At 39.3% G+C, this 16,695-nt stretch overlaps 1 protein-coding gene across 1 annotated transcript in view; it reads right to left on the bottom strand.

Annotated features, from left to right (window-relative positions):
• LOC117301800 overlaps positions 1–14,088 on the bottom strand; it is a 32,083-nt gene extending 17,995 nt beyond the window's left edge. The window contains exons 1-9 of the mRNA XM_033785806.1: positions 13,320–14,088; positions 8,395–8,721; positions 6,947–7,699; positions 5,781–6,107; positions 4,603–5,349; positions 3,436–3,762; positions 1,969–2,751; positions 1,132–1,458; positions 135–899 (exon numbers count right to left, since the gene is read on the bottom strand). Coding sequence (XP_033641697.1) covers positions 135–899; positions 1,132–1,458; positions 1,969–2,751; positions 3,436–3,762; positions 4,603–5,349; positions 5,781–6,107; positions 6,947–7,699; positions 8,395–8,721; positions 13,320–14,088 — 5,125 coding nt within the window. The remainder of the gene's footprint in view (positions 1–134; positions 900–1,131; positions 1,459–1,968; positions 2,752–3,435; positions 3,763–4,602; positions 5,350–5,780; positions 6,108–6,946; positions 7,700–8,394; positions 8,722–13,319) is intronic.
• Between the last annotated feature and the right edge of the window lie 2,607 nt (positions 14,089–16,695).

The following is a 16,695-nucleotide window of genomic DNA, read 5'->3' as shown; positions in this document are numbered from 1 at the left end:
GAATTTGGCTGGTGTGCTCAGCACCTTTGCGCATATATTTGAAAGTTACATTTATTTTGATATATTTCTGCTCTTAACAAAAGATGAGCACTACGAACTCGCCCAACTTCCCCGCCCTGTAGTTCATGACTTACCGAGAGATCCGCACGAAAACAGTTTCCTCACGTCTTCATCACCGATGTTTCCATCCGTTAAAAGCAAGTTACTGAAAGCAATCTTGGTTTTATCACCAAAAACAAAACCCCTGAACTCGTCCCCAAGATGCAAGTTTGGGGTAGAAGTATAAAACTGTTCCGAGTCATAGTCACCATGAAACCCATTATCAATCAATACTCCATTGACATACGTATCGATTACATCATTTTCGATATCAACAACACATGCAACGTGGAACCAAGGGCAGTCCCTACAGATTCTCCCCGAAACTAAGCCACTGATGTTGAAACCCTTCGATATGCTGTATTTGGTAACGATACTGTTATTGCCATTGTTCTTTGTTGCACTGCAAACCATAAACTCCGAGTCCTTTGTGATCCAGAGTCTAAAGTTAGACTTGTGATTGATGTCATCATCTGTGCTTACGACACTATACGGAAAAAAATTATGAGTATGTAATGATTCAATGTTAAGCCACATAGACCAAGTATATCCAGTCGACATACAGAATGTATAGTCTGATACACAAGTATCATTGAAACTGCCCAGATCAAAGTATGAGTATTCGGGTGTCAAGATAGAACATGATTCCTCCACGACTAGAGGTGCAGGTACTAAACTAGCGTTCAACCCAGTAGCTGAAACAAACAATAAATTATCAGCAAACCCCGCTTCGTTGCAGGATTCAATGGGGTCAACTGTGTCAATGCCACTAAGGCTCCACTTGTATAACTCAGGTTGATCTGAGGAAACAAATAAGAAAACATATGTACAGTTAAAATTGTGACAGCTCAGAATGCTGGGTGTATACTGGATATAACTTCCCTTAAAAGATTAAACAAAGTGCGGAATCAGTGTGAAAGTCATTCAACCAAAATACTTTACGTTTTTGCGCATTATTGGTAAGGTAGCGACTGCCCCCACACTTGCAAAAAGAGTGCATTGGAAACGGGTACCAGTTATGAGTATGCCTACCTTCGACGGTCCAGTTAGCTGATTCGAAGGTTTTGTTTGATGAACAGTAGGCTAAGCATGTAAAAACAGAACCAGAAAACCCAAGTTTCCGGTAGTTCGTGATGGTCAATGTAGACGTCAGGACACACGACGACATGTTATTATTCTCGATTTGCACGCCCTTGTCATTGTCCTCTGTGACGTCATCAAACACCTGGTGTTTTGGTTTATAGACGCGCCAAGCAATGGACGGTCCCGTTGAAGCACTAGCTGTACACACGAACTGAAGAGTGAACGGGCTGACACCCTTCGACACTCGCACCAGACTACGGAGCTTCAGGTCCCATTCTGTAGAGAATTACACAAATACCAAGTCGTGATAATTGTTTTGTTCTTGAGCATGTTTCGAACAGTGCCATGAACTTTTTATGTAATGCATGAGTTGTGCACTTATTTACTTTCGCCAAAACTATCAATTTATTCAAGATCTCCGGTGTTTGTGCATTGTGATGAGTAACACAGTCCTAACAAAGTTGTCTTTAACCCCCTCAAACGTTTGACTTTCAGCTGAAAAAAAGGAGTCCTGTTAAACTTGCACATAAATCATACACTTTTAGATACAATCATTTTGGCGAAAGCTATTCATATGGAGTGACGCCTAACATAACTGACGTTCCTGCTGGAACTGACTTTATGTACCCTGGTCTCCTCTATTAAGTTATCATCCTCGTACAATACATAATCAACCTCGTTATACCACCTGATGCATACACTTTGTGTTATGAACTCCTAAAAATTGTTTTTTACGCTATACAAGTGAAGGCGGGAAAAAAACTGTTATTATTAGCAGTCACTTACCCGTCGATCCACATGAGTAGAGATGTCCAATGTCCTCACCACCCATGAAACCGTCCGTTACTACCAAGTTACTAAAAGCCATTAATATGCTTTCAAAAAAACGGTAGTAGTACATACCCCCTAGAATCAAGTCACCGATTTGAAAATTTTTCTCAAAACCATTAAAATCCAAATTATTCACGAAATTGTCAGTAGACCCACTGGTCCAGTCGCCATTGATGTACATTTCAATTCTACCGAAATCTTCTGTATGTGTTAGGTTAACAGAACATGCCACATGGAACCATGGACAATCCGCACAAGATCCTTGTTGAACAAAGCTGGTCACACTCACACCCTTTGAAATCCGGTACGGAGACTTGTCGATGTAGGTTTCCGTGTTTACTTCGCACACTAAGAACTTCAAGTCTCTCGTGATCCACAGTCTAAAAGTAAACTTCCTGTTCTCATAACCAACCCTTGTGCTTAAAATATTATATGGGAATTCATCAAATTGATAGATGTTTCCAGTTTTAAGCCACACAGCCCAGGTATACCCAGTAGACATGCATAATCTATAGTCTGATACACATGAATCTTTATAATTGCCCAAATTGATAGCAGATGAATATTCCGGTATCAAAATAGCACACGAATCCTCGACGACTTCAGGTGCAGGTGTCATTGTACTGAAACCGTCGTAGATTGTCCCGTCCGTAAACACTGCTTTGTTGCAGGAATCCCCATTCATAAGGTCGACTGTACCATGGTCTCCAAGGCTCCATTCATACAGCTCAGGTTGATCTGTATTTTCAACAACAAAAAAATTACGAGGTAAATATTGTTTTGTTGTTGAGGTGTACTTGCATGCTTGAACTTTACACTGATTTTAAAGAATCTTTCTTTTTAACCGATTAGCCGATTAATAATACAGACTTTCAATGATTAAAATGCAATGTACTCGTGTTCTGTTCTGGCTGGGTAAATTAAAAGGTAGTCTTGTAAAAGAAGGACTAACGTTTAACCTTCACTTTTTCTTTTTAAATATTATCGTAAATTACTTGAAAAATTAGTGCAATTAGTGCCTTTTGTGACGTGACCGTTATCAAAATATTTTTTTTTAAAACCTCTCTGAGGTCGGTAAAGTGCTCTATTAGCAAATTGAAGTTTTTGCTGATACAGTCTTGTTTCTGACCTGGTACTTTGAACGGCATAGATGTGCTATGTTTTACAATTCTACCAGGCCTGGATAGTATTACTTTTAGTTTAGGCGAGAATATTTCCAGGTGTATACTTGTTCTGAAAAATGCAACCCATGTTGTAAAACATTGTGACGTAGCGGTACAGATAGTACATCTACATAATATTAACCGTCTTGGCAGTCCTGTAAATTTTCAGTTTGTTCTTAGAGTAGAAGTTTCAAATCATGGATTGTCACTAAAACACATTTCCATTAGGGCACGACATATCCCAAAGCAAACATTTTACCCGGAATGGTGATATTAACTGTCAATCTTGACACACTTGAAGGAGTCGAGGTTGAACAAACAAAGACGGAGCCCGTGTAACCTAGTTTGCGGTAGTTCTCAACAGTCAATGTAGACGTCAGGACACACGACGACGCATGATAGTTCTTGATAAGCACCCCGTTCTCTGCGTCACCAGTGACGTCATCCAACACCCCAAGTCTTGATTTGTAGATACTCCACGTGATGGAAGGTCCTGTTAAGGCACTTGCTGTACACACGAGTTGGAGAGTTGCCGGGTCGACTTCCTTTGATGCCCGCACCAGACTACGGAGTTTCAGGTCCCAATCTAACGTACATGGAATAAAACAATCTCTATGGTATTCGTCAGTTGATTCTCAATTGAATGTTAATATTGTATATAAATGAATGGAAGTTCATTAAAGGGATTGAGGGAAATCTATCCGCCGGAGATTCTATCACCTCATGGAAAATTAACATTGGCTGAGGAGGAGGAACAGAAGAGGGCACTATCAGAGTAACTGTGTACACGTTTTGTCGTGTGGGGAAAGAATCTCCGCGAGGGGAGGACGGCGTGGTTTCCTTTTTAATTATGTCTTTGTATGTCTTTCAAACGTACAACTAGGACCCAACAGAATGATAACTGAAAACATTATTTTGTATAACCCTAAAATTTGTCAAATTACAGGTCAACAGAAACAGCGTCACTGGATGGGATAGCACCAACAATATTGCTTTGATAATTACGTTTTTTCACTTCTTCAAATTTAAAGGCAGTGGACACTATTGGTAATTGTCAAAGACTAGCCTTCACAGTTAGTGTATCTCCACATATGCATAAAATAACAAACCTGTGAAAATTTGAGCTCAATTGGTCGTCGAACTTGCGAGATAATAATGACAGAAAAAAACACCCTTGTCACACGAAGTTGTGTGCGTTTAGATGGTTGATTTCGAGACCTCAAGTTCTAAACTTGAGGTCTTGAAATCAAATTCGTGGAAAATTACTTCTTTCTCGAAAACTATGGCACTTCAGAGAGAGCCGTTTCTCACAATGTTTTATACCATCAACCTCTCCACATTACTCGTTACCAAGGAAGGTTTTGTGCTAATAATTATTTTGAGTAATTACCAATATTGTCCACTGCCTTTAATGAAATTAACTTACCAAGATATCCACATGCGTAAAGACCTTGAATCGCCTGATTTTCTAGCGGACCATCAGTTACCACTAAGTTACTCAGAGCGACCTTAGAGTCGAGGGGAGGTGTGCCAATCGAATGTCCAAGAGACAAGTTTTGACCCAAACTGTTCAACTGTGCCCTAAAGTCAAAGTGGTCAATATACCACCCATCGTTCTCTATTGCGTTAATATATATTCTGGCGACAGCAGTGTTAACAGTACTGGTTGAGTTGAAAACGCATGAAACATGAAACCATGAGTTCGTTACGTTGACTTCACTGACTTTGATCCCTCTAACAATTGTGACATCGTTGATAAGCGCTGAACAGAACAGATACTTATAGTCGTGTGTGATCCAGAGATTGAAGTTTGATCTCTTCCCACCATCTTCACCAGGACCAACAATTGGATTCAGACGATACCCATTAAACTTTGAATAGTCCATCTTCAACCAAACTGCCCAAGTGAATCCTGCCGAGACACAGAAACTAAAGTCTGCAACACACGTGCTGCTGAAGTCACCAAGATTGATATAACTGTATCGCCCAATGGACATTGCACACGAATCTTCAACAACTTGTGGGGCGAGTACCATCCTTGGGCTATCTCGGATGCCATTACTGGTGACATTAACCCTGCTACCACTAAACGATGCCTGGCTGCACACTTCTTCACTTCTTACATCCACGGCACCGCTGTCACCAAGAGTCCACCGGTAATGGTCCGGTTGATCTGAATAACAGTAAATAAGAACAATTACATTGTAGAAAAAACACCAGACTATGACACATTTTTAGCTCGATTGGAAGAGCCGTTGATAGATAATATTTTCAAACGAGTCATGATAAATTTGGGAAGTGGTGTCAAAGCAGGCCTGTGTGGCTGTACACGGAATTGAACTCTCACCCAGTTCCTGCACGAACATGCTCTCTCTCTCTCTCTCTCTCGCTCTCTCTTGGTATTATACCTATGGAGAGCGTGGGTGCGTGTTGTAACTGGGTGAGACTTCATGATAATAATAATGACGACATTTCCTCTTTTAAAGCTAGGAATTTCGGTGTTGCTGTTTTTCGAAACTGAGTTTTACTTTAGAAAATATGACTGTTTGCATGTTAAATCTTGGCAAGACTTCTCGGTCACTAAAACCTGCAACATTTATTTACCTTGTAAAGTAAAGTTAGATGAATGGTAAGGTGGACGTCCTCCCTTGGAGGCAACGCACATAACAACAGAGCCCGCGTAGCCCAACTTCCGATAGTTCGTGACTGTCAATGTAGAAGTCAGGACACACGACGAGAGGTTCTGATTCTCGATTCGAATGCCATTCACTTCGTCATCGTTGACGTCCCTCCACAACTCTTGAACTGATTTGTAGACACGCCATGTGATGGAAGGGCCTGTGACGTCACTAGCTGTACACACGAGCTGAAGAGTCAACGGACTGATCCCCTCAGAAACTCGCACCAGTCTACGGAGGTTTAGACCCAAATCTAATGAACAAAAATATGATAAGATTAACGTCAGTCCATTTTTTTTAAAGTTGGTTTGACTTAGCACTGCAGCTGGCCTGATTCTGTGCTGAAGATCACAATTTTCCGTATAAAAACAAAGTGGAAGCGCCGAGATACGTAAAGTCGCAGGCGCACAAGCCAAAGCCCTATGATTAGTCATGAAAAACGCTTGACGTAAGCGCAAGTTTGCTTACGATAAGCAGAGTCATGAAACTTGGCCCCGGTCTTGGACACCCTTATGTAATGTTTGCAAAAGCACAGTGTGTTTCAATATGTGTCTTTTGAGTAGCTTTGGTCTTGAAATAAACGGTGATACACAAGCCTTGGACACCCTAATGAGAAACGACACAGCTTTAATAATGCATATGAACACCTTTAGAAACCTTGAAAGAGTAATTTTTTTTTTTTCTGATGCTACCGCCTTTTTACAAATTCTTCAAGGGGTTCGTTGTTGTTGGGGCATAAAAACAGTTCCCTATGAGCTTAAGATCTCTTTTTTTGTAAAGATATTTTCAAATAATAAATGGTTCACACACACAACGTGGTGAATGTAGTACTTAGTGAAATAAACATAAGTTCGACAACAAATAAAGGCAAACGTGAATTAAAGTTAACCCAAACTTCTGCTTACTGCGCAAAATTAAGAATTTTCTGCTCACAAAATTCATGCAAACGCTTGTCTTTGATGCACGTTGATAACCGCCGGATGCTGCAATGGGAGAAATTTTCAGGACTCCAGACTTCTTTGAATGTCATACGTTCTCATTCCGATACGCACGAGACTTGCTACCTATTGTAAACAACACAGATTAACTTACTTCTTGATCCACACGAGTGAAGTTGTTCAACATAGCTGTCTTCCATTACACCATCTATCACCAGTAAGTTACTGTAGTCTACGCGACGTGATGTATAAAATGGCAAGTAGTATGAAAAGCCAAAGAAAAGATACGTATCAACAAAATTATCTTGAGCAGTGTCGTTAAAATACAAGTTCTCAAATTCCTGGTGCTCTTTGTTCTCTATTCCATTGATGTATGCCTTTGAAGTGCCAAGGTGCCCATCGTCAGTAGTGGTGAAGTTAAACACACATGCAAGGTGAAACCATTTGTCCTTGAAGCTTGTATCACTGATGTTAATACTTCTAACCATTTTAACGACGCTGTTGTGTGCCGAGCAATGCAGCAACTGGTCACCTGTGACCGAAAGGTTGAAGGTCGTTATCTGGCTGCGATAAACTCCTGCTGCAATGATATCATGTTTTTGTGACACACTGCCAAGTCGAACCCACACAGACCAGGTGAATCCAGACGAAATGCAGTACCTTTGGTCAGTAACGCATGTATCAGTAATCCGAGTGTAAAACGCAGTGTCCTTTCGTTTCCTTAGAGCGCACAATTCTTCCACAACGCGCGGGGCTGGAACAAACGATGACTCAGCTTTATAATCGCCAAATATACTTAATACTTGAGCAGTTTCAAAGTCAAACACTTCCTTGCTGCAAAACTCTTCACTGCTTACGGCAACATTGCCATTTTCTCCTAGAGCCCACTGGAAGTATTCCAGTTGACCTTCACGACAGGAAAAATAAATATATAACGATGTTCAGGCCATTCTAGGATATCAATGAATTTGAGCCATAATGACAAAATACTTTCGAGAATCTAATGCGTTAGTTATTATGTGCCATCATCGAACTAGCTCTTTCTTTTAACGAAAGTTTAAACAGGTGCTTGAAAGAAATTCTTTGTTAGCTTGTTTGTGTTTTGTACGTTTATCGTCTAAATTTAACGAATCTTTCTGAAACTTGAAAAGGGTACACAAAAATAGTTTTTCATAATCCAGCTGAATTTGTTTGAAAAATCTACGAAATAGATGAAAACATTTAAATCGAGTTTCATCAAAGTTTCCTTTTGCAGTTTCCATTCAAGAAGGAAATTCCAAATTTACCAAGTGAGGTACAAATCCTGAGATAGTGAAAATATTAAAGAAATGGTAGTAGGCCTAACCCACACTATGAGCATTGTCCAAAGTATTATGACTATTATTTTAATCGGCAAGGTATAAAGGGTTCATCGACTAAACATTTAGTTTAACTAAATCAACTTATCAGAAGCTTAAGCTTTTTCATTTTTAGCAAGTAGGCGTGATCGTTTGATCCGAGAAAAAAAACGGGGGCAAGAATTTGAAAAAGGATAGGAGAAAGAATTGGTTAGTGTAGCAACGAACCACATAAGACTCATTAGAAGGTCTATATGTCAAATACCTGGTACAGAGACATTGGCAGACTGGTCCAATCCACTCCCAGGGGTCGATGTTGAACAGACGACTACGGAATCCGTGTAGCCTCGTTTCCGGTAGTTCTCAACGGTCAATGTAGACGCCAGGACACACGACGAGACTATCTGGTTCTCGATGCGCACGCCGTTGTCTACATCATGGTCGATGTTCTCCCATGACACAAGTTTTGAATTGTAGATCCTCCATGTGATTGACGGGCCTGTCATGTCACTAGCTGTACACACAAGCTGAAGGGTGAACGGGTTGACCCCCTTTAACACCCAAATCAGACTTCGTAGTTTCGGATCCCAATCTGAAAATTTTATTCAGAGAAAGGTAGAAATCAGAGAATTACAATACAATTTGTTGTCAAAGTTATACAAGACTGCGCTCCTCCACTGATCGGACACGGCTTGTTGTCCAAAGATCGTACAAAAAGCTGGTGACATGACGGATGGAGGATCGTATTTTTCACTGGTTTATAAAAAAAGAAAAAAGAATGGCCGACCGTGTAAGTCGACGAGGTAAAAAAGAATTCAAGCAATTTTGAGGCAAGTTTGTGTGGATCATTGTATTATACTTTTACAACATCTTCCTACCCATATGCATTTTATAACAAACGGTTACCAAACGCTTTTCAAAGACCAACTCGACCGATCCAAGGCAACGTGTTCCTTCAAGTTAGTGCTCACTGAAAAACATCAGCGAGAGAGTTTAAAGACCCAATACAAACAAGTAACGATATGAAGTGTAGCCCGGCCTTTAGCTTATGTAAGCGTTATTACCTTTTTTCAAATCATAAATTAGTCACGCATTTCTTCCTTCATTTGTTTTGGTCCATTGATCCTTGAGAAAAACTTAAATTAAACACAAATTATACGAACGTCGCGAAAAAGGGTCGAACGCTATTTTCGCCTGTTTAAATTACAAAATTGTCATTTCAGGGTCGAATTAGTTTTCTTTGATGCTAAGCAACGAAACACAATCGCGAATGTTGATACAGAAGTAGGCCTACAGTTTTGTTTTCCTTGTGAACTGAATTTCGTAACAAATGTAGGTTAAGTACGTGCTGAATTTATTTTAGCAATATTAATACTACGTCAGGCCATTTACAGTTTTTTGCATTTGTACCCTCGGTCCATTTGGTTGGTAAGTTGTTTGCAACAGATAATTCTATTTTCTTAACATTTATACTAATAATATTTATAATATATATTGCGCCCCGTTTATACAATTTAATTTATCAATTAATTAAGTACTAGATAGTCAATAAGTCATTATCAAAAACAGATTATAAGAATACACCGAAAGGCGTTATGCATCTGAGATTTAAGTTTAGGAGGAAAAGCTGATAATATCTTGTTACATGAACACATATCTTCGAAGTGACATTTGTCTCTCAGCTGAGGTCTCGAATTCAATTAAAGTATTTTAGTGAGAAATTGCATCTCTATAAAAAACTTATTATTTCAGAGCAGCCGTTTCTCACAGTGATTCATGTTTTCAACGGCTCTCCAATGCCCGTTACCCGCTACTTTGAGTCGTTACCAAAAGTGTCCAGTGCCTTTAGTCAACAGTTGATCACAGTTCTATTTATAGGCGAGGAATGATGGCGACAAAATTGCTAAAGCGCACGGAAGGTCAATGAAACGACCGGTGTGACAAAGTCTTAAATGACACGTTCACAATGGCGTGTTCAAACTATCGTAAAAGGGGCAGCTTTGTGTTTGGATGAGCGACATTGTTTAGCAAAGTCCCCCCACCCCCTCAATTTTTTGTTTGTTAAATATTTATTTTGTAATCATTGTAACTTGGGTGACAAACCAGCAAGCCGAGCATTGTGTGCCCTCACGTTGTATAAAAATATACCAATTTAATATGATTTTCAAAAATGTTGGGCTTTCTTAAAACTGTATTATTATACACAAACTAAAATAACAAACGAACACAATGCTTTACTTTAAAACTATGACAACATATTAGTGAATAATAAAATTATTTCAAGCCTTACCTTTCTACAAAATGACGATTGAGAGTTATTATTAAAGGCATTTGACACGTTGGGTAAAAGACCCTTCCCATGAAATATGTAAATTGCACATAGCGCGTGCGCACTAACGTTTTGGTTGGCAAAATGAGGGAACATCGCGCTGTTTTGTACACGGCTAATGGGTGCGTGACGCAGACGCGATTGCGCGTCTGCTTAGTGCAAAACTCTATGGTGTTTGCCAACCAACAGGGTCTGTACGCATGCGTGAATGTAATTAGCATATTTCATGGGAAGGGTCCATTGTCGGAGACCAGTATTCCAGCTTGGAGTATTAAAGCATTATGCATAAAATACACCAGTGATAATTTGGACCCAATAATTGGTCATCAACAAGAGAATAATAGAAAAAAAAACACGTTCGCTGCAAAATGCTTCCAGGCTTTAAGAGCCTGAAGTCTTTTAATGTTTGAGTGATTTTTTTATATAACGTGAGGGCACACAACGCTCAGCTTGCTGGTTTGTCACCCAAGTTACATATGATTACAAAAGAAATATTTACAAAAAAAACCACAAAGCTGCCCCTTTTACGATAGTTTGAACACGCCATTGTGTTTGGTAAAATGAACGTGTCATTTAAAACTTTGTCACACCGGTCGTGGCATTGACCTTCCGTGCGCTTTTAGCAATTTTATCACCCCAGTTACATATGATTATAAATGAAAGATTAACAAATAAAAATAAAAAAAAACATTTTCAGGAACTCAACTTGTTTTGTCAATACCAGTAAAAAAAAAAAAAAAAAGAGACCAACCTCACAACAGAACAGCCTTGAATTTAAGTCATTCCCTGAATTGTATTAGAAAGCATTGATTTTTTTTATAAGAACCTCAGACTTTAGTGTGCGTGGTTGGTAACTTACAATGTGCATGTTCTAATCTTCGTTTGTATACAATTGAAAAAATTAAAGGCACTCGACATCTCGTTATTTACAAAGACCAGTATGCTAACTTTGTATGTTGGAAATAACGACTGTGTGAAAATGGGATCTGGTTTGGTCGTCGAAATTGCAAGAGAACAATGAATGAAAAACACCCTTGCTCAACGAATGTGTGTGCTTGCAGATGCCTTTCAGCTTCAGCTGATGTTTGTTGTGTGGGAAGTTACATATTTCCCCAAAACTACGTTACTTCAGATGGAGACGTTTTTGCACAGTGTTTGGTACCATCAAAAACTCTCTATTGCTTCATTCCAAGTGAGGTTTTATAATAAACAATATGTTGGGTAACTACCTACAGTGTCCAGCTTCATTAAAGGGAGAGTATGCAACTGGTAATCACTCGCTTTGTAAAACATAGACACTTGCTTTGTTAAAAACACAACAACGTTCGACAATATCAATAGTTATGAGAATAAGTTCTCTTTGAAGTAATGTGGTTAAGGATTCTGACATCAGCTCCTATCTCCCAAAATTTGAATCGGAAGAGTGATACTGACAGTCTCTCAGATTGTATATTACAATAATATAACAGATTTTCGCTGATATTTCGAAAACGCCAGCACCCTTTATTAAAGGCAGTGGACACTATTGGTAATTACTCAAAATAATAATTAGCATGAAACCTTACTTAGTAACGAGTATAATGGGGAGAGGTTGATAGTAAAAAAACATTGTGAGAAACGGCTACCTCTGACGTGACGTAGTTTTCGAGAGAAAAGTCATTTTTCACGAACTTGATTTCGTGACCTCAAGTTTAGAATTTTGAGGTCTCGAAACCTAGCATCTGAAAGCACACAACTTCGAGTGACAAGGTTTTTTTTTCTATCATTTATTTCGCAACTCCGACGACCAATCGAGCTCGAATTTTTACAGGGTTGTTATTTTATGCATATGTTGAGATACACCAAGTGGGAAAACTGGTCTTTGACAATTTTTACTAATAGTGTCCACTTCCCTTTAAACATAACACACCAACACTTAATTTTCTTCTCATTACTGATTTTTAGATTGGAGTACTGGCGGCCACGTCTCGTTCATTATTCACACCATTTCACGGCCTACATCATTACGCGTGCTGTTGTGTTCTTCTAACCTTCACTTTGGTATTAACTAACATTGAATATTCATTTTGGTTTTACCAAGATATAGTAATAATAATATTAATATCGAATATAGCGCACGTATCTACCAAACAACAAGGTATATACAAACTTTCAGAAAGATATTTGTGGCAGTTATGAATTCTGAGACCAAATTAAGTAGCGCCTCACTGTTTACAAGGTGCTACGGCGCATACAGCAGCCAAAGACAGGAACACCGGTGTGGCGGTTTCAACTTTCCGCTGTGTTCAGTTTTCCAATGACCAAATACGGTAGCATTACGTCATGCGTGTTTGTTTGTTTGTTTGTTTGTTTGTTTGTTTGTTTGTGTGTTTGTTTGTTTGTTTGTGTGTTTGTTTGTTTGTTTGTTTGTTTGTTTGTTTGTTTGTTTGTTTGTTTGTTTGGTTGGTTGTTTGGTTGGTTGTTTGGTTGGTTATTTGGTTGTTTGGTTGTTTGTTTGTTTGTTTGTATGTTCAGAAAACCCCACAGGGGATGTAACCACAGGAACGCTTGTTCTTGTCACCCTGAAATCAGCAGTTAGCTAAGGGTGATTCGAACCCCAAACACTTGTGAGTTACTGATTGAGAATCCTGCACCTAGTCTAACCACTGGACCTCGGTGTGCATGGTAGGTTATGTTCATACTATATAATAAAACAAAATAATAAAGACATTTTGTCAAGCGCCTAACGCACAAGTCTCTAAGCGTATAAAAGTCGATAAAATGTACAATGAGTGAAAGTTACAATTACAAACAAGCAGGGTGCGGTGTTTAACAAAAAGGTATATCGTTGTGGAGCCCATGAACTTTATACGAGCACTTACCCATTGATCCACATGCATAGAGATTCTGAATTGTATCTGGTCCAAGGATACCATCAGCCACCATCAAGTTACTGTGAGACACTCCAAAATCAGTTGTATCCAGTCCGTCAGTCACCATCGAGTTGCCGTAAACCGCTTCCAAATCAACAAGTGGCAATCCAATGCGACCAGATGAAAAAGGTGGAATGTACTTCCCGAGTCTCAGATAATTGTCAATGTTTATATCCTCACGATTATACAGGACTTGCTCATCCAGAAATTCATCCCAATCCAGGTTATCATCAGCTTGTTTGACTCTCACGCCGTTAAAGTACATCATTGCGACCGCACCATGATTAGAGAAGTTAAATGAGCAGACAAGATGAAACCACTGCCCCTGCTGTAAGTCATGCTCATGTGTAAGATAAGTCATGTTTCCTCCAATAGCCGGTCTTTCTTTGTTGTTATTTGCAGTACAGAGCAGCATGTCACCGCTGAGCCAAAGGTTGAATCCAGACTTGAAACTGTCATAGTTTCCCGCGCTAATCAGATTGACCAAACCCATTACGCTTTGGTTGTGCGGTTGTATCTTCATCCATACTGCCCATGTGAAACTACCAGTCGTACAAAACAACGGGTCCGTTATGCAGCTTCCGTCGTATTCACCGAGAACGAGTGGGGTTTTCAAGTCGCTAGAGACGGCACATGAGTCAACAACGACTCCCGGTGCTGGTACAAACCGGGCATCGTCCGGGCTCAGATCTGGGACGTCTTTGTCGGACAAAAACATTCCTTCTCGGGGTTTAAATGCCGTACAATGCTTTGGATTATTGACGTCAATTGTACCATTATCACCAAGGGACCATTGGAAAGTCTGAACATCTGAAGAAAAAAAAACGATACATACAAATGTTTTCTTTAGTTTGATCAATCGATTTGTTTAATGCAATGATTACAAAAATAAAGATTTCAAAAAGGCGGGGTTGTGCAATCGTTCCATAATGGCAAAACAACAATCAAATAAAAATATGCTATGTGCCAGTGGCCCACAGATCGACAAATTTGTCTTCTTCCTTTTTAAGGAAATTGTATGTTTTAAAATTTTCTTCTCATTTACTTGTTGATTTAAAATGTAAGCTCTCCCGAACAAGGCCAGAATCCATTCTCGGTGAAGCGCGCGAGAATAAAATATTTAAGATGAAAATAGCTCAGTGGAGCAGGAAAACATGCACCAGGCAAGGGTTTCCAAAAAAATGCAGTACGTGGAAAAAAAGCTTTTGAAATGGCTGTTCGTTCCACATCACAGCAAAGCGAGAGTAAGGCTACGTGTTTAATTGACGAGAATAACTCGTCTTTCAATGAGTGTTTCGTAAGGTACAGTTCGCTCGTTTAAAATGCGTAGCTTTAGAAATGTCGTAATATAGACGATGCGACCTGTGACATCACATGTTTACAAAAGAGACACAGAGCCTGGACTTCCTGCAGGCATGCTTTGTATACAGCTCAGAAAACATATCTTATATTTTATGGAGATTGCACTGTCTAATTCTTATCAACTTTTGATATTATGAAAAGGGGAACATCTCAAAACTTGACCAGCTTTACAACTTTTGGTTTTATGTGGAAATTATGACACAAAATGTCAACCATAGGACCAGTGTAGTATCTTGACTTCCAGAATACAGAATACATAAGAATTTACAAGGTCACACTTATTATAAACAAGGTTCACATGGTCTATACGTAGCCATGTATTGCGTGAACTCAGAAAAGTCCATGAAAATGTCATTGTAACTACAGAATGGAACGTGTTCATGTAAAGCCCAAACCTAGTGTTACCTCTTCAGGTTTCTTACCGTATTATTTTTGGGTAATATTTCTTAAGGTAGGGTCCTATCTAAGTGATGCCCCCCCCCCCTGAAATATAAAAAAAATCATATAATAGGCTTTCTCGGTAAATTTCGGCAAACGACCAGCCAGCTTAACCACCAAGCTATTCTATTTCGCCCGAAATCAAATACTACTGAAATTTCGTTTTATGATTAGTCACATTGTAATGTTGCGTCATTCGATTTTTAAACAAGAATAATCGTGCAATTTAACCATTCATCAAAGCAGCGTTCAAATTCGTAGACGCTTCTTGAGGCGTGTTTGTCACGAAAAAGAATGACGATACGCTAAATGGAACAGAGTGCTAAAGGAATTTGACTTGACTCAAAACGAAATTGAATGGCGAAATTTCTGAATTTAAAACGCAGTAACAACTGGAGAGGCAAAGCAGCTTTAAAGCCATTATACACTTTCGGTACAAAAAACAATAAAAAATCACAGATTTACAAATAATTTACAGGGTTTACAGAAGGTAATGGTGAAAGACTTCTCTTGAAATATTGTTCCATGAAATGCTTTACTTTTTGAGAAAACATAAAAACAATATTAATTCTCGTTAGCGAGAATTACGGATTTATTTTAAACTTATGTCATGACACGGCGAAACGCGCGGAAACAAGAGTGGGTTTTCCCGTTATTTTCTCCCGACTCCGATGACCGATTGAGCCTTAATTTTCACAGGTTTGTTATTTTATATGTAAGTTGTGATACACGAAGTGTGGGACTTGGACAATACTGTTTACCGAAAATGCATAATGGATTTAAGTCGAACGCATGAAAATGAAACTGGCTGCTCGTTTGCCGAAATTGACCGAGAAAAAGTTATGTAAAGCCCATGGATGGCAATGAAGGTAAGAATCGCACGAAATCAATACCAGTATTACGAATGCTATACAAACAAATTAAGGTTCGAATCCCGTTCGAGTTTTATTCAAGTTGCTAACTGGGTTTCAGTGATATTTCTCAAAGTTAGGGTCATACGTTGGTGCATGGCTGGTCAATGCATAGTGTTTAAGAGCACCTGGTCCTAGCCCTGGTGTTTGATCAGTATAGTTAGAGTTCGAGTCCCTGTCGAGACACGTGTGTTCTTAAGCAAGACACTTAACCACGATTGCTTTGTAAATTTGGGGAGGTTGTGCTTTCGGCTGTACCAGCAAGGGTGCTGATGTATGATACCCAAGCTTACATCCGTATGGACTTTAAAGGGGGTAACCCTGTTTCTGCCCATGGAGTAAGTGGCAACGGCCTCTGAAAAATATTTGATTGGAACCCACACCTTAGTGGCCTTCACACTGCAAAAACTGGGGTGTTAAATTGATTCTTCCTGGAATTTGTATGTGACAACCAGCATGGTGTTATGTATCCCCATTACAGTATCTTTGGTGAAACACCGTGCCACACTAAGACAGTCAATTAACACCCATTTGTTCTTGTGTGTCTGCCGACTTGCATACAAAAATCTTCCCTACAAAAAAAAACCATACAAACAATAACAATAGGTTTTACC

Source organism: Asterias rubens, chromosome 17 (genome assembly GCF_902459465.1).
Source record: "Asterias rubens chromosome 17, eAstRub1.3, whole genome shotgun sequence".
Classification (NCBI taxonomy): domain Eukaryota; kingdom Metazoa; phylum Echinodermata; class Asteroidea; order Forcipulatida; family Asteriidae; genus Asterias; species Asterias rubens.
The sequence above is the reverse complement of the archived record's forward strand: the minus strand, read 5'-3'. Positions and strand labels throughout refer to the sequence as shown.